The sequence below is a fragment of the Primulina tabacum genome, chromosome 1 (assembly GCF_025594145.1).
Source record: "Primulina tabacum isolate GXHZ01 chromosome 1, ASM2559414v2, whole genome shotgun sequence".
Classification (NCBI taxonomy): Eukaryota; Viridiplantae; Streptophyta; class Magnoliopsida; order Lamiales; family Gesneriaceae; genus Primulina; species Primulina tabacum.
The window spans coordinates 49,091,546-49,118,750 of record NC_134550.1 but is presented as its reverse complement, the minus strand read 5'-3'; the positions used below and the strand labels follow the sequence as shown (position 1 = coordinate 49,118,750).

Genomic DNA, 27,205 nt, shown 5'->3' with positions numbered 1-27,205 from the left:
ATCTGTGTTACCAAAACTGAGTTGTAGTTGTGTATTTTTTTTATAACTTTAATAATTTTTTATTGGAATTTTTGATTTAATAGTTTGTACATGAATGTCACGTCGAGTTTATATCAAAAAAAGTCAAAATTACAAAATTATAAATATATTTAAACTAAGATTCGAATCGTTGGCTCGAAAATACAAATTTCCCCAAATATTCCTAAATCAATTTTTGCACAAATTTTTAAAGTTTTCTTTTTCCGGTTATTGTAAAATATATCTTCATTCTGTTTATAACTTGCAATACTATTTTTCTTTAAAAAAAATTAATAGCTATTTTTCAGATTATTTTAAATAATCCATCATTTTTAATCGATTTTTTTAATAAATAATCAATAGGTTTTCTCTATTTCAGTCGGGATTGTCAAGTATCTATTGATCAACGTCAGAATTTTATGCGTCTCTTTTCAAGTTGAAATGGGAAAGATGTCACGTCAATTAAGCCGATGCCCGCTAATTAAGAAATTATTTTCCCACTTTATAGAAATTAAAATAAAATTGTTCCGAGATGTGTAGCTATCATACCTAATTAATGCCCTCGATTATTATTAGCAAGTGCTTTGTTTTCTAGTGTGAATTATTAGCAAGTGCTTTGTTTACAAGTGTGGAACCTCTCGGCGCCGCAATTTTAGTTCCCCCATCCAAACAAATGCGTTGATTGACTCATGATTCTCTGTTTTCGACTTGTTAAAATGTAGAGATCTCAATGTTCAATCTTTCTTTTATTGGGATCAGTTGAGGGACTAAATAGACAGTAAAAATATCAACGTAATTTTTACAATTTCTCGTCGTAAAGAAGGAGCTTAAGAATAAATTTTAAGAGTGTCGATACTGGATATCTTAGTAGATGTTACTCATATGAGTAACGTCCATCATTTACTCAGTACATCATAGCATGTGTGGTGAGTGATGAATCATGACAACTCATCCGTACATAGTGGTTGAATGAGTGTCATGATTTATTGACTCAGCACGCACGCGTGTTTTGTGTTGAGTGTATAAGAACACTATCTATGTGAGTAACACGATCAAAACCGCCAATAACAATTCTTTTGTTTTGATTAGAATACAAGATATTTTTTTCTTTTTAAAGATATATTTAATTCCCCCATCTAATACATAATTAGATAATTTTATTATCTTTGTCTCCATTTATTTAATTTAATATCCTAAAAATGAATCATACCCAAATACATGAATTCATTGTATATAGGAGTCCAAAAACATAAGAAGTTGTGGTTAAATCAAGAACTATTATATTGTTTGGTACAAAAAATGCAATTCAACTTAACTGTATTGTCTCTTGTTTGATTCTAGTTTTGCAATAAATTTTTTAAAAATAAAAATATGTGTGAAGACCATCATTGGAAAAGAATGTGGGTGGGGTCCAGATGCGGGGGCAATTACGTCAAATCACGTCCTCATTAGATCAGAACACGTGTGGCCATGGAGGCAGGAAGGAGTCAATCACCGACATGTACCCATCTTTGGATAAACCGTTAAAAACCAGTGGCACGATTCGTAAATAAACCAAGATCCCGAGGTCAGTTTCCCACTCCCTCCATAAAAAAAAAAAAAAAAAGCCCAATTTCTCATCGTTACCAGCGAAGACTTGAAATAAAAATAATGACAAAATAGAAGCTTTGGCAATAATTCAGATCATCATCAGGGAATCGTCGAAGTGGCGAAGAAATTCGAAGAAAGGGGAGAATAATCGTGGAGTGTGTGTTCTTTGTTGGCGTCAATGGCGGAAGGCGGGGACAGCGTGAAGCTTTTCGTGGGCCAAGTGCCCAAGCACATGACGGAATCTCAGCTTCTCGCCATGTTCAATGAATTCGCGGCCGTCGAAGAAGTCAACATTATCAAAGACAAAGTCACGCGTGCTTCACGAGGTTTTGATTCTGATTCTTCGCATTGCATGCTATAATGCTGTGATTTAAAGTGTGTTTTTTCTTTCATTTTTCCCAAGATTTGTGGTTTCGGTATCTCTAATTTCGGTTGCGTTTGGATTAGGGTGCTGCTTTCTGATATGTCCGTCGAGGGAGGAAGCGGATAAGGCGATCAATGCATGCCACAACAACAAGACGCTGCCTGGGGTTAGTGTGATTTTTTTGTTCATGAATTCGACAATATATGTTTAACTACACTGGGAAAACCAAGCGTTGGTCGACTTGATTTGATGCCGGGAAAACACTTGTAAATAATTGAGATGTGGAGATTTTAGTTATTTAGTAGCTGTGCATGAACAGATTTTACGCTATGGATCCTTGGTATCAGGGGTTCCAGGAAATATACACCACAGTTTTCTGTTAAATGTTGAGCTATTAAACATCGACCCACTGATTGGATGAGTAGTAGTAACCGTGCAAATTTTTTAAGACAAGCTATTGGTCTTCCCTATGAAATAGAAAAGTGAACTAGATTTGGGTTTTTTTTTGTTATAGCATGAAATGCATTTTTTTCTCGTTCTGATATAAAGGCATTGTTTTCTCTGTCCTTTCCAGGCTTCTAATCCCTTGCAAGTGAAGTATGCAGATGGGGAGTTGGAAAGATTAGGTGTCAAATATTTCCATTTCTGTAGTACATGATTTTCTCCATTATGAGATCGCTAATTATTTTATCCCAAGTTTCTCATTCCTTGCTCTTTTGAATGAAAACATCAGAGCACAAACTCTTTGTTGGTATGCTCCCAAAAAATGTTTCTGATGCTGAGGTCTCCGCTGTGTTTTCGGAATACGGAACAATAAAAGATTTGCAAATTCTTAGAGGTTCCCAGCAAACTAGTAAAGGTGAATGTGACTTAATTAATTTTATGTGTTTATGTAGAAGTGCTGGGAACTAATTGTATCAAGTTAAATTCTAATCTAGCAACTTATCTGTTGTAGGTTGTGCTTTTCTGAAATTTGAAACAAAAGAACAAGCACTCGCTGCTATAGAATCCGTCAATGGGAAGCATAAAATAGAGGTCAGTTCAGTTTAGCAATTTTTTTTATCAAGTTGAATTCCTTATATTTGTTTTGCCGATGATAATTATATCTGATCCTTGATAAAGTATCACGAGGGCGAAAAGTCCATAAAGTTCACAGCAAGTATTTTGGTGTCAAATACTTCACTAGCGATAAACACATGCAGGACATTACAGAAACCACGTTTTGCTATAACGTAGTATTTGCCATAAAATGGGGGATTCTTTGAATTTAATGTTTCCCACACTATTACAGAGAGAGACAGTTATGACATAACCGGTTCTACTCCACTGTCAAATTATAATTCATTCACGTCTGTAACAGGGTTCTATTGTTCCTTTGGTGGTCAAGTGGGCTGATACAGAAAAAGAACGACAAGCACGAAGGACTCAAAAAGCTCTGTCGCAGGGATCTAATGTGGCAAATCCTGACTCTAGGCAGCACCCATCTCTATTTGGTGCTTTACCCATGGGTTATATGTCACCATATGACGGATATGGGTATCAGGTTTGTTTTCTTTTCTACTTTGAAGAAACTCATACTTGCTTAATTTTATGGAGGTATTCACTCACCTATTGTACCATCATAATCAATGGAGTACTTTTTCTCCTATTGCTACTACATGTTGATGCTGAAGGCACATTTATATCAGTTTATGCTCGCCTATGTAGGCTCCAGGGACTTATGGACTCATGCAATATCGTCTACCACCGTTGCAGAATCAACATGCATTCCACAATCTCATACCACCTTTAAACCAAGGGAATTCTATACCTGGAGTGACACCTGATTTTTCATCTGGAATCACCCCAAGAAATTTTCCCATGTCACCTACAAGTTATGTAGGATCCGCATTTGCTGCTTTGCCTGGGGTTCAATATCCAATGACTTATCATGGAGGGATCATGAATACTCGGCCTCTACTGGGCCCTTCTGGCTATCTATCACCTTCCAACACAAGTAGCCAACCTGCTGCATCTTCGAGTGTCAGTATTAGTTCTGTTGGTCAAATTGAAGGTTGTTGGAAATAATGATCAAGTAACTTACACATATTTGTTTTTGTATAAAAAATATATAGTGTCAAAGTTCTTTGTGTGAGTACATACATGCATCTGTTGCTTGTTCATATATCTCATGAACGTGGAATCTCTTTGAAAGCAGGTCCACCGGGAGCTAATTTATTTATTTATCATATTCCTCAAGAATTTGGTGATGATGAGCTAGCCAATGCCTTCCAGCGTTTTGGTAGGGTATTGAGTGCCAAGGTTTTCATTGACAAAGCAACTGGTGCCAGCAAATGTTTTGGTATAACTCACTAAGTTTCTAATGATGATCTGGTACTAATACTGCTTCTGTTGTTTTCTAATTAGTTCTTATCTGCAGGATTTGTAAGTTACGATTCACCAGCAGCAGCACAGGATGCAATTCATGTGATGAATGGGTTCCAATTAGGTGGTAAAAAATTGAAGGTTCAACTTAAAAAGAGACAATAAGCAAAACAAACCTTATATTCCTTGAGTTAAGCCATGAAAGAGAGCGAAGCTCTCAAGCATGCATTGCCACTACAGATCTGAAACTTGGATAACAGAAGATCGAAGATGCATTGGCAAATGGGTGGATCTGAGACAATCAACTCGCGCACAATGATCCATTATGCTGGGATTGATGCCCAGAAACTTTTTATTCTTCTGTAATTTATGCCATGTACTTTTAGTTTGTAACATAAATACGATTTAGAAATTGATCATTGATTTATTGATTTTATTTCGGAAGATCTGTAGATTAATTTTTCAGTAAATCTCATGAAAATTTATATTATGGTTCTTCTGTTAGACAAGTTTTTAGTTCTCATTCTTTGAACTTCCCTAATCTATTTAAGATCATGCAACCAAGCGGGAGACACAGAGAATGTTCAAACCCAAGGATCTCGGAGCCATAAGAATGTGGTATCAGCCAGTGTATAAATGTGGTTTTGGTATTCTATCCAAGTGAACATTAACACATTGTATTGTGAGATTTCTTGATGCATTTTCATAATTACTTTCATTTGCATCTTTGAATTTGAGCAATTCTTTGTTTCTGACTGATGCAATTAGTAGCGAATGGTGATCACGTGTTGTTTCTGGCTGAACTGTTGTATCCGATTTTCAGGATATCCAAAACATTTGATAACGGGTTTCGGTTGTGGAATCTTTAAGGCTGTTGCTTGCTGAACTTGAGGCCCTGTTTGTTTCTTTATCAATTGGAGATGAATACATTGGTCAACCAATTTCTTCAAGCGTGGTCTTGTGCCAAACTGCTTCTGGCATGTCAGCCACCAAATAGGTAAGCCACATATTTGATGATTGGGTTTAAGCAGCGGGTAGGTGTCCAGGATGTCGATGTGACCCATTTTTTATTCTAAGTTCGTTTTATCCAAGCCGTTCTTTGCTGTAGAGCTAGGCAAGAGCTCTACTTTAAGTTGGTTCAATTAGCCAGTTTTCATTGCGAACCACAACATTAATTCGTTTGTTATATCGTACATGTATAGGAAAAGTAAACAGACCAATTGTGTACACAGGCTGAAAAAGCTAAAGAATAAATAACTTGGGCAAATGCTTCTTACAAAATGATCAACAAAGGAATGGACGCATTCTTGTGGACTTGTGGTTGAGTACTAACGAGACCCTATATAAACCCCACCCCGGCCCACCCCACCCCAAATAGGTTTTGTGTTGAAATGTTGTGATATCCAATACAAGTCCGGACACTACCCAGTGACCTTTCGAAGTAAAAAGAAACCGTAGAAAGATGAAACCATCGGAAATGTCGAGTAAACCCAACGATGGTGTGAAGGGGGATGTAAAGAAAGAAGAAAAGAAGAAACCCTTCTTCAGACCCGCAAAAGACGACACCAAACCAGTGCTTCAGGATCCTGTGAGTGCAACACACACACACACGCACCTCCATTTGGTTTCTTGATTTTTGGTTTATGCTTTTGTTTGGGTTTTGTTGTGTGACTCGTAGATTTTGAGATCCGACCCGATTGAGACCGAGGAAGCTGTGCTGCGGCTGCCTCCTTTGCCGGATCGTTTCAGGTCCAAATCCCAGGTCCCATGAGTTATAATCTTGTCTGTTTTGTATCTTTCTTTGTGTTGTTTTGCTCCAGTCAATTTTCTTTGTTCTGCTGCAATCATATCCACATGCGGCCGTCCACATAGGAGGCATAAATAAATACCTTGTTGGTTCTGTCTTGATATTTTTTTTATTTCACAAATATTTGATTTGTTGGGGGTGTTTCTACAAGATTGTAGAAATGATATATTTAAATAAATTAGACATATGTTTTAGTTGTATAGTATTTTCTAATTATGAGATAAGCACTATTTATTTGTTGAAAATCTATAATCAGGAAGCAAAGATGAAATTCATATGCATAAATCTTATGAAATAAATATTACCTCAATCTTGGATAAAAAAATGAGTTGAGTACAAACGGGATTAGGGAAGAGAAAGTTGAACGTTACCTCAATACCATTGATCTCTTGAATAAGAGTGATCCTCTAAAGATGGAAAATATACATTCGTTAACTCGAAAAAAACAAACATTTAAAAAAAAAAAATAAATTGGTATTTTTTTTCTTCTCAATTTGATTAATTGGGCTGATGGCATCAATATCATGCTTTGGACCAAAGAAATGACAGATGAGAATGTATTGTCATCCATCCTCTCCTATGCATGAAATCAAACCCAACCTCAAAAATTAATTAAAAAAGGTGAATTAAAAGAACAAAAGGTAATTTAGAGAAAAATACATATGTCTATGATTTATTTAAGATTCAGTACCCATCAGTTTTTTTGTGTTTTTTAATACCTGACACAAATCCAACTTACTTTTTACTCCATTCATGCATTTTTATCTTTTTACCCTTTTTAATTAATTAAAAAATGTATAAATCCCTATTTTTGTTGGTCATTTTCTCTTTCCACTCCTCTTTCCCGATGCATTTGGATGACATGTACATTTAATTTAAATATTTTTTTTATTTAAAAAGACAAAAAAAATCGCAACTAAGCATTGAACTTTTTGAAGTCCTTAGTTTTACTTGCGAAATACTTAATTTCAATTTTAAAATACTTGATTTAGTAAATGAGAGACTCAGAATTGGTATTAAAATACTGGATATTTGAATATGCAACCCAAGTTCACCAAATTCTCGCATTTTAATCCAAGATTCATTTAGATGACATGTTCATTTCATTTAATTATTTTTTTATTGTTAAAAAAAATCAAATTTGCAACTAAGCATTAAACTTTTTCAAGTACTTAGTTTTACTTGTGAAATACATAATTTAAATTTTAAAATACTAGATTTAGTAAATGAGATACTCAGAATAATTATTAAAATACTGGATATTCGAAAAATGCAACGTAAGTTCACCAAATGCTCGCATTTCCATCCAAGATGCATTTGGATGACATGTTCATTTCATTTAATTATGATTTTATTTATTAAAAAAAAATTCGCAACTAGGTATTGAACTTTTTCAAGCACTTAGTTTTAATTGCGAAATATCTAATTTCAGTTTTAAAATAATTGATTTGGTAAATGAGATACTCAGAATGTATATTAAAATATTGAATATTCGAATATGCAATGTAAGTTCACAAAGTGCTCGTATTTTCATCCAAAATGAATTTGGATGACATGTTCATTTTATTTAATTATTTTTTATTTAAAAAAAACAAATTCGCAACTAAGCATTTAACTTTTTTAAGCACTTATTTTTAATTGCGAAATACCTAATTTCAGTTTTAAAATAATTGATTTGGTAAATGAGATACTCAGCATGTATATTAAAATACTGGATATTAAAATATGCAACGTAAGTTCATCAAGTGCTCGCATTTCCATCCAAGATGCATTTGGATGACATGTTCATTTCATTTAATTATTTTTAATTTTAAAAATAAATTCGCAACTAAGCATTTAACTTTTTCAAGCACTTAGTTTTAATTGCGAAATTCCTAATTTCAGTTTTAAAATAATTGATTTGGTAAATGAGGTACTCAGAATGTATATTAAAATACTGGATATTAAAATATGCAACGTAAGTTCATCAAGTACTCGTATTTCCATCCAAGATGCATTTGTATGACATGTTCATTTCATTTAATTATTTTTAATTTTAAAAATAAATTCGCAACTAAGCATTTAACTTTTTCAAGCACTTAATTTTAATTGCGAAATACCTAATTTCAATTTTAAAATAATTGATTTGGTAAATGAGATACTCAGAATGTATATAAAATACTGGATATTAAAATATGCAACGTAAGTTCATCAAATGCTCGCATTTCCATCCAAGATACATTTGGATGACATGTTCATTTCATTTAATTATTTTAAAAAAAAAAACAAATTCGCAACTAATCACTGAGCTTTTTCAAGTACCTAGTTTAATTGCGAAATACCTAGTTTCAGTTTTGAAATATTTGATTTGGTAAATGAGATACTCAGAATGAGTATCAAAATAATGGATATTCGAATATGCACCGTAAGTTCACCAAGTGCTCGCATTTCCATCCAAGATGCATTTAGATGGCATGTTCATTTCATTTAATTATTTTTTTGCTTTTTAAAAATCAAATTCGCAACTAAGCATTGAACTTTTTCTAGTACTTAGTTTTACTTGGGAAAGACCTAATTTCAGTTTTAAAATACTTGATTTGGTAAATGAGATACTCAGAATGTGTATTAAAATATTGGATATTCGAATATGCAACGTAAATTCATCAAGTGCTCGCATTTCCATCTAAGATGCATTTGGATGACATGTTCAAGGAATTTTCAGCAGCCACAAAGCTCTGAAAGAGAAAAAAGGCTTGGAGCGAATATTTGAAAATTTTCGGACAACGTTCTTCGAGAGAATAGCTTGTGGTAGGAACAATTAGCATAATCCGTGGATTTACAATTTACATAGAAATATGAAGTCGGATACACGTTGATAGGCATAGTCCTACAGGTCGAAAGCTAGGAGATTTCATAAAACGACATGCAATTCACCTTTGATAGATAATTAAAGAGATTTAATTACTTCACTGAGTTGAATTAGTTTGGCATAGCTTGAGAGGGTGTGTTCATTTCTCAATGAACTTTATTCAATCCTTCTAACTTATTTATTTCATGATTTAATTCTTGAACCATTTCATTGAGTTTTTATTTAATAATCGTAGTAGTAAACAATCATCTGAAGTATCATTGCTAAAGATTGAATAATTGCGAATAATAATTGAGAAATACAGTCCCTATAAGAACGATATTCGTACTCTTGTACACTATATTATTACTTGACATCGTGCATTTGCGATTATTTCGAGCTTGATAATTATTAATTTTTTCTAAGGATTTTACAGTGCAAATTTTGCTCGATCACTAAGTATGAAACATTTTGAAGTACTTACTTTTACTTGCGAAATACCTAAATTTAATTTTAAATACTTGATTTGGTAAATAAAATACTCATAATATGTGATAGAATACTGGATATTCGAATATGCAACGTAAATTTAGTCATGATTGGTTTTTCCAACTAAGATTCATTAGGATACTTATTCATGCCATTTAAAGAAATGAACACAGTTCATTACTGATCATGAAGTAAGAGTAAGTTGTTTGTAGATCAAAATAAACACTTACTTTTAACAAAAATATAATAGCATACTTGTCCCGGAGTAAAAGTAAATTCTTTCTTTGTATACCGAAATAAATTGTTATTTTTATTTCATGAGGAGTGATGAATAATGTATTTGTTAAAATTTCAATTACATTGAAATTGCATCATAATGTATATTCGAATATCCAATATTTTATTACCTATTCTGAATATCACATTTATGAAATCAAGTATTTTGAAACTGAAATTAGGTACTTATCAAGTAAACTAAGTACTTTAAAATTTCATGCTTAGTTAGAAATTTGATATTTTTTTTACAAAAAAGATATCACCAGAGAAGAATATGTCATCTAAATGCAACTTTCAAGGAAATACCAACACTTGGTGAACTTACGTTGCATATTCGAATATCCAGTATTTTAATAACCATTCTGAGTATCTCATTTACCAAATCAAGTATTTTAAAATTTAAATTAGGTATTTCGCAAGTAAAACTAAGTACTTGAAAAAGTTCAATGCTTAATTGCGAATTTGTTTTTTGCTTTGAAATAAAAAATAATTAAATAAAATGAACATGTCATACAAATGCATCTTGGATGGAAATGCGAGCACTTGATGAACTTACGTTGCATATTCGAATATCCAGTATTGTAATACTCATTCTGAGTATCTCATTTACCAAATCAAATATTTTAAAATTGAAATTAGGTATTTCGCAAGTAAAACTAAATATTTCAAAAAGTTCAATGCTTAGTTGCGAATTTATTTTTCTTTTTTTTAAAAAAAATATTTAAATAAAATGTACATGTCATCCAAATGCATCTTGGATGGAAATGCGAGCACTTGGTAAACTTACATTGCCTACTAGAATATCCAGTATTTTAATAACTTTTATGTGTATCTCAATTATCAAATCAAGTATTTTAAAATTGAAATTAGGTATTTCACAAATAAAAGTAAGCACTTCAAAATGTTCCATGTTTAGTTGCGAATTTGTTTTTTTTTTTTAAAGAAAATAATTAAATGAAATGAACATGTAATCCAAATGCATCTTAGATGAAAATGCGAGCATTTAGTTAACTTACGTTGCATATTCGAATATCCAGTATTTTAATACTCATTCTGAGTATCTCATTATTAAATCAAGTATTTTAAAATTGAATTCAGTTATTTCGCAAGTAAAACTAAGCACTTGAAAGTTGAATGCTTAGTTGCAAATTTGTTTTTTTTTAACAATAAAAAAATAATTAAATGAAATGAATATGTCATCCAAATTGATCTTGGATGGAAATGCGAACACTTGGTGAACTTGCGTTACATATTCGAATATCCAGTATTTTAATACACATTCTGACTATCTCATTTATTAAATCAAGTATTTTAAAATTGAAATTAGTATTTCGAAAGTAAAACTAAGTACTTCAAAAAGTTCATTGTTTAGTTGCGAATTTATTTTTTTAAAATTAAAAAAAATATTTAAATTAAATGTACATGTCATTCAAATGCATCGTAAATGAGGAGTGGAAAGAGAAGATGACCAACAAAAATAAGGATTTATACAATGTTTTATTAATTAAAAAGAGTAAAAAGGTAAAAATGCATGAAACATGAAGTAAAAAGTACGTTGAACTTTTGTTAGATATTAAAACACAAAAAAAAAAATGATGGGTACTGAATCTTAAATAAATCATTGACAAATGTATTTTTTCCAAATTGCCCAAGAACATACGTATTTCATTTTTCAATTTGGTAAGAGAGGGACTATTTTTTTTTCCTTTTCTGCTCAATGGACTCAACTTAAGGGTAATATGATCTTATCAAGAAAATAGTCATAATTATAAACCATATAGGGTTTATTTTGTTCCCACCTAGATTCGACCCAAAACATCTGTCTAGTCTAATGAGAGGAGATTATGTAACTACGTGGCTACACCACTAGAGTTCTTGTGATTGTTTAATTAAATCAAAATTAAAAACCAAAAATGGGTCTTTGTCCCTCTGTTTAAACTACGCAACCGATTCCAAAAAAAAAAAAAAAAAGAATTGGGGTTTTCGACCCACATTTCCTTCTCTGTCCGGTGTTTTTGCAGCAGCTAGGCAGCGGTCCTTCGCCCCGTGCTCTGCTGTTTCTCCTTCTCTAGCGATTTATGCAGCAAATCGAGCAGTGATCCACATTGATGAACCAAAAAAATGTTCCTTGATTTGGTCTAGAGAGCCAAGTATTCCTTGCTGAGCTGGAATGTGCCGAACTAACCTTCGGGGAGTGGTCTGCACGATGAACAAACGTAAAGGGCTTTGAAGATGTTTTTTGCGTAGACATCTAATTTTTAAGTCAGTACTGAGAAAAAACTTAAGAGTGCAAGATAATAGTGTTTAGTGATAGCAATAATTGAATGTATAAAATCATTAGAGATCCTAGGGATTTATGGAGTTTGGAGGTGGAAGAAGCTAGATACCAAGTAGTAAAAGAACTTCAGTAAGACAAGTCATCAAAATGCTAGATTCGTGACAAGATTTGTGTTAAAATGATCTTATCCATGACAAGTTATATGATGCCCCGGGATGCCCCGGGTCATCGATAATGCCCGGAATGTCCCGGGCCATGGATAGTGCCCGGGTAAGGAAGATGGGCTTTTCCCAGGTCAATAAGACGACAATCTGAATCGGTATCTGGATCTCAAGCTGCCTGGGATGTTGAGAGTGCGACTTAACATGGAGAATCTATGAAAAGGCCAGTCAAAAGACCGGGCCATTGAAACACCCGGGGCTTAACCTACCTGGGCTATTGGATGCCCGAGCTCTCATGTGAATTACTAGAGACATTCTACCCGGGTCGCTTCGATATGAGTGCCGCATTTAATTACGCCGACAAAGTAGAGTGTGTGCAGCCGACCTATCTCTGCCACCAATACAAGTGGTTGACAAAATCAGGCTGGATGTGACTAGTATGAGATTTGACATGTCAGAATAATATGGTATAATCAGCCGCCCTAATATAATTAATGATCAACACAAAGAACGAGGTCATCATTACATCCTCTACTATAAATATAAGGTTCACTCTTTGCATTTACTATCCATTCAGATATTAACTACACTCATTTATTGTGCATTTACTACTCACCTTTCACACCAATCTCACAACTATCATCTGTTTACATTGGTTTATAGCTTGGGTCCTCCACTGGCTTAAGCATCGGAGTGGTCACGCCGGATGCCCCTCCGGCGTCCATTCACGTGGTTACTTTCTTATTCGCAGATCTTCTCGGCTGCTTAAAGGAGAAAAGCTTCTGTTCCAAAAATTTTGCTCTTATTTCCCTCATCATACTGATAGCAGATCTGGAGGAGCACCCGACCCGACTCACCCATTTCACCCGGATCGCATCATTGGCGCCGTCTGTGGGAAATGAGTTATAAGGCATTAATATGGCTCCTATTAGGAGGGCGAACCAGGACACTTCTCGGAACCAAGAAGAGAATAACAATCGTCTTTCTGGTATCGGTGGTCAGCCACCCAATGGTCCCCAGCCTACCATCAATTTAACACCTGAGGAATTGACCAAGATAGTAGCTGATGCTGTTAAGGCAGCCATGGCAAAAAAAACCTGTACTCATCATTCCACCCATCCTGAGTAGGAGCATGAGCAGCCACAGGGGGAAGAGAGAAGGGAGGAGGAGAGGGAGTCAAGTGCAGGTTCTAAGTCTCCTATTGTGGCAGAAGAGTTAGAAGAATTAAGAAAGAAGGTGAGAATGTTGGAGGGGCAAGTTGGTTCTAAAAGCAGTGCTCAAGTTGTCAAGGGTTGCCCATTCTTCGATATCATTGTATGGGAACCACTTCCCGGGCACTTCAAGTCAGCCAGAATCAAGGACTATGATGGGAGTTCTGACCTCGAAGAGCATCTTGCTCGATTTGAAAATATGGTTATGTTACATTGCTACGGAGATTAAATCAAATGCAAAGTACTTCTGACCACCCTGGTTGACTCAGCCCAAAGATGGTTCGAAGGGATAGCACCTCAGAGCATTCATTCTTTTGAAGATTTTCAAAAAATATTATTGCACCAGTTCAGTAGCAGCAAGAAATATAAGAAGACTGCTTTCAGCCTGTTTGAGGTGAAGCAGGGCCAAGATGAAACTTTGAGAGCATACATCAAGAGATTTAATCGAGTAGCTTTGGATGTCCCTGCCTGCGCCCCCGAGACAAAAACTAATGCTTTTATGCAGGGGTTGTGGCAGGGAGATTTCTTTCGATCTCTGACCAAAAAATTGCCAGGGAATTTTGAAGATCTCTTGTCCCGGGCAGAGAAATACATCAACATGAAAGAGGCACATAACCAAAAAAGAGAGGCCTTGAAAAGAGTCAGGGGAAACCGGGTTGCCAGTCCCGAGGAGAGAATTCACATGAGGGGTGGTTCAGGGCAGTTCTCTCATGTCCCTTTGAGAATTGCCCGGGATTGAGAAATTGAAGAATGTAGCTCGGATATGGCCCCTTGTCCAAGTTCAATGGCGCGACTGCCAAGACTAGAGAAGAAAGGGTTTTGCACCCTTCACAAAGAGTGTTCCCATGACACTAATGAGTGTCGAACTTTGAAGAAAGAGTCCCATCAACGTCCTGCTCCAGCACCTCGTACATACAGTGAGCCGAGGTAACCACCTTGGTTATCTCGGCATCCCGGACCTAATGCTCCTAGGAGGACGGCTGACATCCCGAGTGGAAATGGGAAAGAGGAAGGGAGATCCCAGGAAAAGAGAAATAAACAACCAGAGAAGAAAGACCCTTCTCCGATTCGGGGAGTAATAAAAATGATTTCTGGATGATCAACTGATGGTGACTCTAACCGGGCGAGGAAATCCAGGAGTAGGAGGGATTGCATGGAAGTGGAGGGGATGAGGAGGAATGAGGCGGTAATCAGCTTTGGGCCGGAGGATTTGAAGGGAGTAAATCTTCCCCATAATGATGCCCTAGTCATTCAAGCCCGGGTGGCCAACTATGATGTCATGAGGGTTTTTATTGACTCAGGGAGTTCTGTGAATGTAATCTTTAAAGAGATCCTCATACAGATGGACTTGCAGGGTTATCATTTAGAAGCTGTGGAGACTGCACTCTATGGATTTGCTGGCCATGTGGTTTATCCGGAAGGGGATATTGTCTTGCCACTAACTTTGGGCTCCCAAGATCTTAGAAAGACAGTGATGACCTCTTTCACTGTGGTGGACTCCCCATAATCGTATAACATTATTCTGGGGAGGCCGACTATAAACGAGTTGAGGGCCGTGGCATCCACCTACCACCAAAAGATCAAATTTCTAGTGGGAGCCCGGGTAGGAGAAGTCCGGGGAGACCAGCCTTCTTCTCGGAAATGCTATGTGGAACCAGTCCGGGCTGATAAACGTAAAGCCAGGAGAGAGGGAAAGAAGGCAAGAGTTGAAGTAGGAGGGGGAGTAGTGGAGAAGGGGGAAGTGCATTTCGTGGCGGATGAAGAACAAGAAATGGTAGAAGTTGAGCCAGGGAAACATATCCGGGTAGCCTGAGACCTTGAAGTTTCCATCCGGGTAAAACTCTTAAACTGTTTAAAAGCTAACATTAATGTTTTCGCCTTGTCTCAACAGGAACTAGCCGGGATCTCGCCACAGGTGGCTGAGCATAAATTAAATATCCTCCCGAGATCCCGGCCCGTGAAGCAGAATAAAAGGCATTTTGGCCCAGAAAAAGATAAAGTCATTGATGAGCAGGTGGGAGAGCTGTTACAGGCCAGTCACATTCAGGAAGTTCAATTCCCTAGTTGGCTCTCGAATGTGGTCCTTCTTCCAAAAGCTACCGGGAAGTGGAGAATGTGCGTAGACTTTAGGGACCTAAATAAAGCTTGTCTCAAAGATTGTTATCCACTTCCTCGGATTGATCAACTGGTGGACTCAACATCCGGATTCAAATTATTAAGCTTTATGGATGCTTATCAGGGGTACCATCAAATCCCTTTAGCCCGGGAAGATCAAGATAAATCCAGTTTTATCACTTCTGGAGGCATTTTCTGTTACGTGGTAATGCTTTCTGGATTGAAGAATGCCGGAGCCACATACCAAATTTTTATGAATCATGTTTTTCAGAAGCAGATAGGCAGGAACACTGAAGTCTATGTCTCCTGATCAAAACCCGGGAAGTCTCTTGCTTCATTGATGATTTGGCTTAAACCTTTGCCACCCTGAGAAAATATGGAATAAAGCTCAACTCGGCCAAATGTGTATTTGGAGTCAAAAGTGGAAAATTCTTGGGTTTCTTGGTAACCGATCGGGGAATTGAAGTAAACCCAGAAAAAATCAAAGAAATAATTGACATGCTTTCCCCTCAATCTGTCTAGGAAGTGCAGAAACTGACCGGGAAAATCGCTGCCTTATCTCGATTCATTTCCCGATCTGCCCATAGAAGCTACCCTTTTTTTCAAGTCCTGTGGAAGGCGCAAAAATTTGGATGGGACGAAAAATGTGAGCAGGCTTTTCAAGATCTGAAGAAGCATTTATCCGAACTACCTGTCTTTGTCAAGCCTAAGTCCGGGGAAAAGCTGTGGATCTATTTATCCACCACGAAATATGTTGTCAGCTCTGTACTTGTCCGAGAGGAGGGGACCGATCAAAAACCAGTGTATTATGTTAGTCATGCCCTCAGAGGAGCCTAATTGAATTACAGTGAAGTGGAAAAAATAGCCCTGGCCCTGGTAGTAACTGCCCGGAAGCTGAGACCATATTTTCTCTGACATCCTATTGTGGTTCTCACTAACTCTCCGCTTGGAAGGATCATGACACATGCTGAAGTATCAGGCAGAATAGTCAAGTGGACAATAGAGCTCGGGGAGTATGACATTGAATACAAACCTTGAGTTGCTATAAAAGCCCATGCATTAACTGATTTCTTGATAGAAATGATTCAACTGAGAGAAGAGGAAGTATGGAGAGTTTTTGTTGATGGTGCGTCGAATTTTTCAGGGTGCGGAGTCGGAGTGGTTTTGGTTGCTCCATCTTGGGAGAAGATTAAATTGGCCCTGAGAATCGACTCCCGGGTCACCAATAATGAAGCTGAGTATGAAGCCGTTCTGGCAGGATTGCAAGCTGCCCGGGAAGTCGGCGCTTCCCGGGTCATTATTTACTCTGATTCTCATTTGGTCGCCTAGCAGATAAAAGGGACGTATGAGGCCAAGAATGAAAAAATGCTCAAATATCTGGGGCTCATCACGGCCCAGGCAACGTCTCTGACCAACTGGAGCATTGAACAAATTCCTAGGGAAGAAAATGGAGAGGCTGATACCTTAGCCAAATTAGCCGCCTCTATGTCAGACATAAGCACCCGGGAAGTCCTGTGTTTTACCTGGTTAGTTCTCTCCGTTGATGAAGAAATGACGGTTTCTCGAGAAAATTCATGGATGACTCCTCTAATCGAATATATAGTCCATGCTAAGCTTCCGGAAGATCGAGCTCAGGCTCTGAAAATCAAAAAGCAAGCACCCAGGTTTGTCCTTTTAAATGATGTTTTGTACAGACGATCATATCAGGGCCCTTTACTCAAATGCTTATCAGAAAATGAAGTAGAATATGTCCTCCGAGAAATACATGAAGGGTGCTGTGGTGAACATCTTGGTGGGACTGCCCTGTCTCGGAAAGCTATATTAGCCGGATTTTGGTGGCCCCGAATAAGTCAAGATGCTGCTCAACTTGTTCAGAAATGTAAGGGTTGCCAGCACCATTCTAATTTTCATAATCGCCCAGCTGCTGACATGCGACCCATCTCAGCATCTTGCCCCTTTGATCAATGGGGGTTGGATATTGTGGGCTCATTTCCAATTGCCCGGGCACAGAAAAAATTCCTTCTTGTAGTTGTAGATTATTTCTCTAAATGGGTGGAGGCTGAACTCTTGGCCAAAATTACTGAGGAAGAGGTGATGAAATTCCTCTGGAAAAATATTGTTTGCAGATTTGGCATCCCGAGAAGATTAATTTCAGACAATGGGAGACAATTCCAAGGGAAGAAAATCACATCTTGGTGTCAAGAAATGAAGATCGCTCAATCTTTCACCTCAGTGGCCTACCCCCAAGCCAATGGTCAAACTTAGGTAACTAACATGATCATTGTACAAGCAATAAAAGCTCGACTTCATGGGAAAGGTAAAGATTGGGTAGAAGAATTACCGAGTATATTGTGGGCATATCGGACCATACCTCGAACAGCTACTCGGGAAACGCCTTACTACTTAGTCTATGGTTCGGAAGCAGTCTTGCCTGTGGAGATCGGACAATCTTCTACTCGGATAGAATCTTATCCGAATGACAATGATCAGACCCGGGCCATTGAGCTTGATTTTGTTGAAGAGAAGAGAGATCGGGCAGCCATTCGAATCGAAGCCTATCGAAGCCGGGTAATGAAATCTTACAATAAACACGTCCGAGCACGGGATTTCCAGCTCGGAGATCCAGTTATGAAAAAGGTAAAGCTAGTAGGGGATGTGGGGAAATTAGAAGCACGATGGGAAGGACCTTTCAAAGTAATTCAGTGAGTCAGCTCGGGAGCAGCTTATTACCTTGAAGATCCTCAGGGGCACACTCTTAAGAGACCGTGGAATGCATTTCATTTGAAGAAATATTATGTTTAAAAATCTGTATTTGTTACTTGCATCAAATAAAGAAAATATTCAAGGAAATGTCTATTAAGTCCAGGGACTCGTACCCTGGCCCGGAGACCCGCACCCCGGTTATCTCCTAAGTCTAGGGACCCGTACCCTGGCTCAGGGAACCGCACCCCGGTTATCTCCTAAGTCCAAGGACCCGTACCCTGGCCTGGTGATCCGCATCCCGGTTATCTCCTAAGTCCAGGGACCCGTATCCTAGCCCGGGGACCCGCACCCCAGTCATATGCTAAGTCTAGGGACCCGTACCCTGGTCCAAGGACCCGCACCCCGGTAATCTATTCAACTTGGAAACCCACACTGTAGTTATTAGACTCGATTACATGTTCAAAATATTTTGAGTATGGATATATGGGAAAATATTGAGCCATTTTTAACAAGTATTCAGTCACTTATCAAATGCAGGGAAAGTAAAGGAAATATACTTCATTAAAAAGAGGAAAATTTACAAGGAGCCCGGAAGCCCGTGAATAATAATAATAAAAAAAATCTATTCTACTGGATCTTGTTTCTCCTCTTCCTCATCCTCCGGGAGAGAGGCTGCAGCTTTAACTAAGTCTGGGAAGTCCTCTCTGTCAGATGGAACTAGGCCTGGCTCCTGGAACTGCTCAAGACATTTGTTGAAGCCCAGGTCGAAGTAGGGGAATGTCTTATCAGCCACCATCTTCTTAAACTCTCGGGACTTCAGAAATTGAGCCATCTTCTCCTCATGGGAAGTTTTAGCAGACTCCAGAGCAGCAATCGCCTCTTCAGCCCGGGCCCGGGAGGATTCCGCCTCCTCCTTAGCCTCCTTCATTTCTATTTTGGCAGCTGCAGAGTGGTCAGCCAGGGCTTTCCGAGCCTCGGATAGTTCCGCCTGGACCAGATCCACCTGTTGTTTCCAGCCGGCCCTCTCACGGGCTATGACGTGCTTGTGAATTTCTGTCATCCGGCTTACCTCCTCCTGGAGCTTATGATGCATCTCCCGAGAAGTGGTACCCCGGATGTTGGCATTCTTGGCTGCACTAGCCACTTGCTCATAGGCAGATATCAACATCCGCAAGCCCTGCAAATCAAAGGAAGGGTCAGATTGACAATAATTATAAAATCAACAAGAAACAACTGCAAGACAGAATTGCACTTACAGAAAAGGATCGGGAAACCCCCTCGTACAGTTTTTGATTGGGATGGAGGCCTTTGAAATGATCCACCTCCTTAGGATGAGTAAGCCCCGCACCGTCTTGGTCAGGTCTATACTTACCTCATCGCCAAAAAGGTTTGGCAAATCCAAGGGAGCTCCACCCTGCTGGAAAGGACTAGTAGACGAGCCAGGAGGGGGATGAGATCAGGATGTAATCTCAGGTTCCTCGTCCACAGTGACAACCTCAATAACCGGCTCCATCATAGCTTTTCTCTTACGATGATTGAGAGGAGCCGGGTCCTCTTCGTTGGCCTGAGGAAGGGTTCTTTCCCGTGCCTCCAACTCTGCTCGAGCCCGTCGTTCTTCCTCTTCTTGTGTTGCCCGGGCCTCCGCCTCTGCCCGGGCCCGGCGCTCTTCTTCTTCTTGAGCTTCCCAGGCTCTCTTCTCCGCCCAGAGTTGTTTCTGTTCAGCCTTTTTCTTGGTTGCCGCTTCCAAAAGGCTTGCCCTGATCATTTCTTCTGCTGCAACAAATTTGGAAGTTAGAAAAATAAAATACAAATCAAATGAACATGGGGGAAAGAAATTTACCATCTTGTGGCCCAGCCTGGCCAAATTTGTCTATGATATGGTCCACAGGGTCTTGAGGGTGGGGCCCTATCCCATAGTGAACCAAGTTATCCCCCCAATCAACATAGATGACAGGAAAGATTGGCCCTCTAAAGCGTCCCAAGCTTGGGTGAAAGGAGAAAGGATTTTATAGTCTCGGGAAAGCTCAAACTACTCGGGCATAGAAGATACGAAACCCGTCGAACAGGTTAAAAGAGTGGGAAGTTGAAGAAAAAAGAATTTGGTCTTCCATCCCTTTAAGGAGGAGGGGATGTCTGTTAGAAACGGTATTTCATCCGGGCCATGAAAGAAAAGACCCTGTCGTTAAACCGACAGGAGTAGAAGAAATGAAAGATAGAAGAGTTGATAGGTATGTTTTTCATGAGGAAAAAATGAAAATGGCCGCCATGATTCTGAAAGCATTAGGGTGGAGATGGTTAATTGGGAGCCCAAAGAACCGGGCAATCCCTTCAAAAAAGTGATGAATCGGGAACCGAAGCCCACTCTTGAGTTGTTCCTTGAAAAAAGTTTGGAAACCCGGGGGAGGGGTATCGGGGTATCCCGGTGATCGTTGGGCTTAGGAATCAATATTTTGTAAGTAGAGGGAATGGAGCCTAAGGACCTAATTTCTTCTAAATTACCCGGGCGAAGGGTAGAAGTTACAGTAGAAAACCACAAGGGGCCTGCTACTTTGTCCTTTCCTTTGCTTTGGGTGACAGAAGGTCGGGAAGAAGATGCCCTGGTTGTTTGTGTTTTACGAAGAGTTGGGACGAAGGGATGGGGATACCTACGGGGATATGGACGGAGGTTTCAGAAGGGGTCGGGGAGTTATCCTCTGACTGACCCCTGACGTTTTTACTAGAAGTGGAAGATGTAGAGTTGGACATGGTGAAAAATGATAAAAAAGAAAGTGAGAGGCACTTACGAAGTAAAGACGGTGGTGGTGGAGGGATGGTAGCAGAGATCACCGGAGTTGGGACTTGCACGTCGGAAAGCTTGAGAGAAAAATTTGACAGAGTTTGGCCACTGGTTCGAATTTTCAAGTGATTTCTGAAAAGCCCGTGAACTGCTATATATAGGGGGAGGAGTTAATCTACACCATTGATCTAAATGAATCGGGATTGACATAGGAAATTGGGCGGGATATTTGAAAAGACAAGCGCGGAAATCGAGGTGTCATAATGATTTTTCTCGGTATACGAAAAAACCCTGATGCAATGATTTTCCTCGGAATACGAAAAACTTCTGACAAATTTTAATTGTAGGGCTTACGTCAGCCCTAATATTATGACATCAGCACTAATGACTCGGGGAGACTTAACGACAAATTATTTCTCCTGACTCGGGCACACAAGACTAATCGGGACAGCGAGTACGACTCTAGCTCGACTATTTAAGGAGGGAGTGATGATACCTGGGATGCCCGGGGTCATGGATAATGCCCGGAATGTCTCGGGCCATGGATAGTGCCCGGGTCAAGACGATGGGCTTTTCCTGGGTCAATAAGACGACAATCTGAATCGGTATCCGGATCTCAAGATGCATGGGATGTTGAGAGTGCGACTTGACAGGGAGAATCTGTGAAAAGGCCAATCAAAAGAGTGGGCCATTGAAATACCCGGGACTTAACCTACCCGGGCTATTGGATGCCCGGCTCTCATGTGAATTCCCAGAGACATTCTACCCGGACCGCTTCGATATGAGTGCCACATTTAAATACACCGACAAATTAGAGTGTGTGCAGCCGACCTATCTCTGACACCAATATAAGTGGTTAACAAAATCAGACTGGATGTGACTAGTATGAGAATTGACATGTCAGAATAATAGAGTATGATGGGATCGATTAGGGGGGTAATCGTTGAGCTACAATAGCTCGGTTCTTGAAATATTGAACACCGATGAATTAAATCGAGTTTGGTTAAAAAACAAGCGGAAGATACTCGAAATAATCCTTCGTAGAAACCGATTAAATATTTTGTAAACCATTTAAAATATATGCAAGTTGAATGAGTAAAAATATTCAGTTAAAGCATTTTATCAAACACTTGGTATACAATATTTTGATATTTGAAGAACACATAAAATGCTTCAACAATGCATATTTAAAAACAGTGAAAATGATAAGCAAATGCAATAAACAAATAGACACGAATTTGTTTATGGATGTTCGGAGATTTCAAACACTCCTACGTCACCCCTTCTTCTCCTTGGGAAGGATCCACTAGAAGACTTTGATTTATACAACTACTTGTACAAACCCATTCCAGAAGGGCAGCACCCAACTAGAACTCCTAGCACTCAAGATTGTAGGCAGCACCTCACAATCAGCATATTGTTCAATGTCTCATATGGAAAGACTACATACACAAGTTTATTGTCTTTGTGCAAGACTCACTCAACTAATCTTTGAAGTTCAACTCTCTTGTATATGTGTGAGTGATTGTGTGTGAGGAATTTATCATTTACAGTGTATATCTCAAATGTATCCTCACACAAGGGATTGTGCTCTCAACTAGCTAATATCTTTATGCTAACTGCCCATGCTTTGAATCCACTTCAAAAGCTATTGTTTGATCTTCAATATGTTATATTTATAGGCTCCAACACTGATATATACGTTAGAAACAGAAATATGACCGTTGGAAAGTTTCTGTACTGTTTCTGGAATTGCAACGGTCAAATTCGTCTTGCTGGACATTTTCTCGACTGGTCAACTCTGGTCAACTCAACTGGTCAATCAGTTCAACTGGTTCAGTTGGCCTGGTTCAGTTCAACTGGTTCAACTGGTCTTCAGATGGTCTGGTTCAGTTTCAGCTGGTTCAGTTCAGCTGGTCTGGTTCAATTGGTCTTCAGCTGGTCTGGTTCAGTTTCAGTAGGTCAGCAGCTGTTTCAGTTCATTTGGTTGGTCAGCTGGTCAGCAGTTGGTTCAGTTGGTTCAGTTTCAGCTGGTGTGCTGAAATCAGCCTAACTGATTTCAGTTTGTGCAGAATCAGTAACTTCATCGTCATTTATCAGCATCTTAAGCTTTGATTCAGACTTTGACTTCTGAAGATGATTTGTAGATCATCGTCTTATCTTTCCAACGCATACTGAATCGCTTCATTTCGATAACCGAGCTGAGAGATATGACCAAAATACCGCAGCTGCTCAAACTCAACTGATTGCTGTTTTCGTGTGATCAGTTTGGTAATTGAGCGATCAGTTAGACCATGATAACATCCGATTTTGCCTAACTGACGTGAGATACGATTTGTTCCAAATTGAGTTTTCTAATCAGTCCAGTTGGCGGATTGTCATTTGGATAATCCAGTTGAGAGATATCATCAAAATACAGAAGCTCGCCAGAAATTCAGTTTGTGCAAAATTCAGTTTCAGCTTGCTTCTTGTGTTTGCAACTTCACACTTGAGTAAATAAGTTAGAAATACAATAACAAGTTTTGTTAACATCAAAATCAAGATTGCGAACTTGAAAAGTTCCAACAGAGTATAATCAGCCGCTCTACTATAATTAATGATCAACACAAAGAACGAGGTCATCATTACATTCTCTATTATAAATATCAGGTTCACTCATTGCATTTACTATCCATTCAGATATTAACTACACTCATTTATTGTGCATTTACTACTCACCTTCCACACCAATCTCACAAACATCATCTGGTTACATTGGTTTATAGCTTGGGTCCTCCACTGACTTAGGCATCAGAGTGGTCACGTCAGATACCTCTCCGACGCCCATTCACGTGGTTACTTTCTTATTCGTAGATCTTCTCGGCTGCTTAAAGGAGAAAAGCTTCTGTTCCAAACATTTTGCTCTTACTTCCCTCATCATACTGATAGCAGATCCGGTAGAGCATCCGACCCGACTCACCCATTTCACCCGGATCGCATCATTATAAATTTTGAATGTCTTGAATGTTTCCCCATATCTTTGGGATTTATCCGTATCTTAAGAGATTTATTGGGGTGTTTTACATTTGTGGCCTTTATTTGTACCAACCATAGTATTCATTTGGGCTCGGCTCAGCTCGTCTGACAAAAACCATGCACTCGACTAGTTAGTTCGAACTTCTTAAGAGATTCTTCTTGAGTTGAGATCAGTTCAAACTCGGTATAAGGTGATGGGCTTTTATTTTGTTCTAATTCCATAAAATATGGGCCCATTTTTTGTAAAGAGGTATGGTTTGTAGTAGTTCAGCTTGGATCCGGGTCGGGTCGGGTCGGGTGCGTGATGTATCAATAGTACCTTCTCTTTTGGTCTAAAATAAGATGAAATTTAGACCAAATGTTTGCATTGAGACCGCGCACGTTATACTGCTGCATGATTTGTGTTTTTTTCCATATTTTGTGTTAGTTCAAGTGACATACGAACCATAGAAATGGAAGGTAGAGATCCAGATCCGAGCACCTATACTTCTCTGGATTTGTGTGTGAGATTGCCTCAAAACAAACTACAAACTCGGCTTTCATAGAGAAAGTTGCCGTCAATGTTGTTTTGCACTTCTCAGAGATACAAATCCAACAGCTAGCACGAAAATATATCCTGAAGTTGATTTTCATTAATCAATCCAAACAGCATAGTCTGAATCAGATTAACCGATTTTTTCCCAATTTTTCAGTTCGTCTAGACATAAACATATAGTCTTCGGTCCCTTGAAGGTACCTCATCACTTTCTTTGCAGTTTTCCAATGGTCTAAAACTGGATTACTTTGATATCTTCCCAACATCTAAACAATGAATGCAATATCAGTTCTAGTGTAAAGCTGATCATACATCAAGCTTTCTACAATAGAAGCATTCACGCTCTAGATCACTCTTTGGGCATTTGCTCAAATTTAACATATTACCTTTTACAATGGGATCTACGCTTGGTGAAAAATCTTTTATCCGATATCTTTCTAAAATCTTGTTGATATAGGTTTGTTGAGACATACCTAGAACACCTCGAATTATCTCTATGTATCATAATGTCAATGACATAAGATGCATCACATATATCTTTCATATCAAAGTTTTTAGAGATGAATTGTTTCATCTCATATAACAAATCTTTATCATTGTTGCACATAATATATCATCCACATATAGAATAAGGAAACAAATCTTCCACTGATCTTTTGGTATATAAATTGATCTATGATATTCTTTACGAATCTGATTGAAGAGATAACATCATGAAATTTCAAATAATATTCATGGGAAGCTTGTTTCAATCATATAGATTTATTAAGCTTGCATACCAAGTGCTCACCATTACTAAAGGAGAATCTTTCGGGTTGTTTCATATAAACCTCTTCCTCTATATCTCCTTGAGAAAAGCCGTTTCCACTTCCATTTGTTGCAAATATAAGTCAAAATCTGCAACTAATGCTAGAATGATATAGAGATAATATTTCTTAGATACATGAGAAAGAGTCTTCTTGTAGTCGATTCCTTTTTGTTGAGTGAATCATTTAACGATGAGTCTTGCTTTATATCTTTCAATGTTGCCCAATGAGTTTTTCTTTGTTTTAAATACTCATTTACATACAATTAATTTTACACCATCAGCCAACTAAACAAGATCTCATACTCCATTAAATGTCATAGAATTCTTATCTTCTTTCATAACATCAAACTATAGTGATGACTCATTACAACTCATGGCTTGTAAAAATGTTTCAGAATCATTTTCGGCTCTAATGTTAAAGTCCGATTCTTGTTAATACATGAAATAATCACTAGATATCATTGATCTTCTTATTCTAATAGATTTTCTTAGATTGTTTGGTTGATCACCAATTTGTTTTTGTTCCTCATTAACAACTTGATCTATTTCATTTTCATCAATGATTTGTGGAACTTCAGTAACTAGTTGACTAACACCCTTTTGGCCCTGAGGAGTGTGAATAACAACCAGTCTATCACTTGAATTAGAGGGTTGTGCATTAATACGATCTTTCTAACAAACTATGTCAATGGAATGATCAGTCTCATTAATCAAGTCATTCTCAAGAAATTTTCCATTTCTTGATTCCACAATTCTAGTATTGTGATATGGACAATATAATTTGTACTATTTATATTTTTCGGCTTGCTCGATGAAATATCCACTGATAGTTTTTGGGTCCAATTTTTTTTCATGTATGTTGTTAACTTTTATTTCAGAAGTACAACCCCAAACGTATATATGTTGCATACTCGGTTTCCAACTTTTAAATAATTCAAATGGCGTCTTTGGATTAGTTGGAACTCAATTTAATATATACACATTTGTCTTAAAATCTTCAGTCCACAAGAATTTAAGAAGTCTGAAGCTATTAAACATGCTCCACAACATGTCTAACAATGTTCGGTTTTTCCTTTCAACTATGGCATTTTGTTTAGGAGAACCGTACATAGTATATTGAACAACACATCCATGCTCTTGGAGAAACTTCGCATCTCAGTGTATCTGTCATAATATTCTCCACCTCTATCGGTTCACAGGATCTTAATTTATTTTTCACATTGCTTATCCACTTGAGCTTGAAAACCTTAAAGGCATCAAGTGTTTCGTTTTTGTTATAAAACAAGTAGATATACATGGATCATGAATAATCATCATTGAAAGAGATTAAGTATTTCAGATTTTGTATATTCAATCCAGACAACAACTATCTGAATGTATGATTTCTAATATTTTTATACTCTTCTTGGTAATTTTTTAGACTTGTTAGTCTGCTTTTCTTTAATACAATCCACATAAGTTTCAAAATTAGTAAAATATAAAGTACTAACTACTTTATCATTTAGTAATATTTTAATTCTCTTTATGGAGATGTGTCCTAATCTCCAGTGTCATAATATAGATGAATCTTTATTATAAAACGTCTTTTAATACATGCTTTAACATACATAGTGATGTTGATATTATTTTAAAAAAAATAGAGAATATACCACAAATATTTGTATAATTTCCAACAAGATTTCGTTTAGAAAATAAATTTATTAATTTATCAAAAAACTAAAAAGAATGACCAAGAGGTACAAGATTTGAAACTGAAATTAAATTCCTAGAAAAATTAAGAATATTAAAGTTATTTTCCAACTTCAATAGAAAATCACTATTCAATACTAGACAGCAAGTCTCAATAGCCTCCACGTGGAAAAACATTT

General features: G+C 37.8%; 4 protein-coding genes across 7 annotated transcripts; all 4 read left to right on the top strand.

Moving 5' to 3' along the window:
- Positions 1–1,633: 1,633 nt before the first annotated feature.
- On the top strand, positions 1,634–6,343 carry LOC142545756 (RNA-binding protein BRN1-like). 4 transcript variants are annotated; one of them, XR_012820358.1, is made up of 11 exons: positions 1,634–1,934; positions 2,056–2,138; positions 2,547–2,598; positions 2,706–2,831; positions 2,928–3,007; positions 3,333–3,515; positions 3,680–4,025; positions 4,170–4,313; positions 4,392–4,996; positions 5,160–5,924; positions 6,015–6,343. XR_012820358.1 is itself a non-coding variant. In XM_075653128.1 (9 exons), the coding sequence occupies exons 1-9, from the start codon at positions 1,787–1,789 to the stop codon at positions 4,499–4,501; spliced, it is 1,272 nt and encodes a 423-aa protein (XP_075509243.1). In that variant the 5' UTR covers positions 1,634–1,786; the 3' UTR covers positions 4,502–6,343. The 4 variants fall into 4 exon arrangements, 1 of the variants encoding a protein (XP_075509243.1); XR_012820359.1 differs by having other exon boundaries at positions 4,392–5,333; positions 5,569–5,924; XR_012820357.1 differs by having other exon boundaries at positions 4,392–5,924.
- LOC142545772 (uncharacterized) lies at positions 5,799–6,343 on the top strand. Its single transcript, XM_075653138.1, has 2 exons — positions 5,799–5,924; positions 6,015–6,343. The coding sequence occupies exons 1-2, from the start codon at positions 5,799–5,801 to the stop codon at positions 6,105–6,107; spliced, it is 219 nt and encodes a 72-aa protein (XP_075509253.1). The 3' UTR covers positions 6,108–6,343.
- A 10,237-nt stretch (positions 6,344–16,580) lies between these two features.
- LOC142511202 (uncharacterized) lies at positions 16,581–17,765 on the top strand. Its single transcript, XM_075619641.1, has 2 exons — positions 16,581–16,778; positions 16,833–17,765. Exons 1-2 carry the CDS (start codon positions 16,581–16,583, stop codon positions 17,763–17,765), a joined length of 1,131 nt encoding a protein of 376 aa, XP_075475756.1.
- A 9-nt stretch (positions 17,766–17,774) lies between these two features.
- On the top strand, positions 17,775–18,206 carry LOC142511186 (uncharacterized). The gene has a single exon (XM_075619640.1). It carries the CDS (start codon positions 17,775–17,777, stop codon positions 18,204–18,206), a length of 432 nt encoding a protein of 143 aa, XP_075475755.1.
- Positions 18,207–27,205: the final 8,999 nt, after the last annotated feature.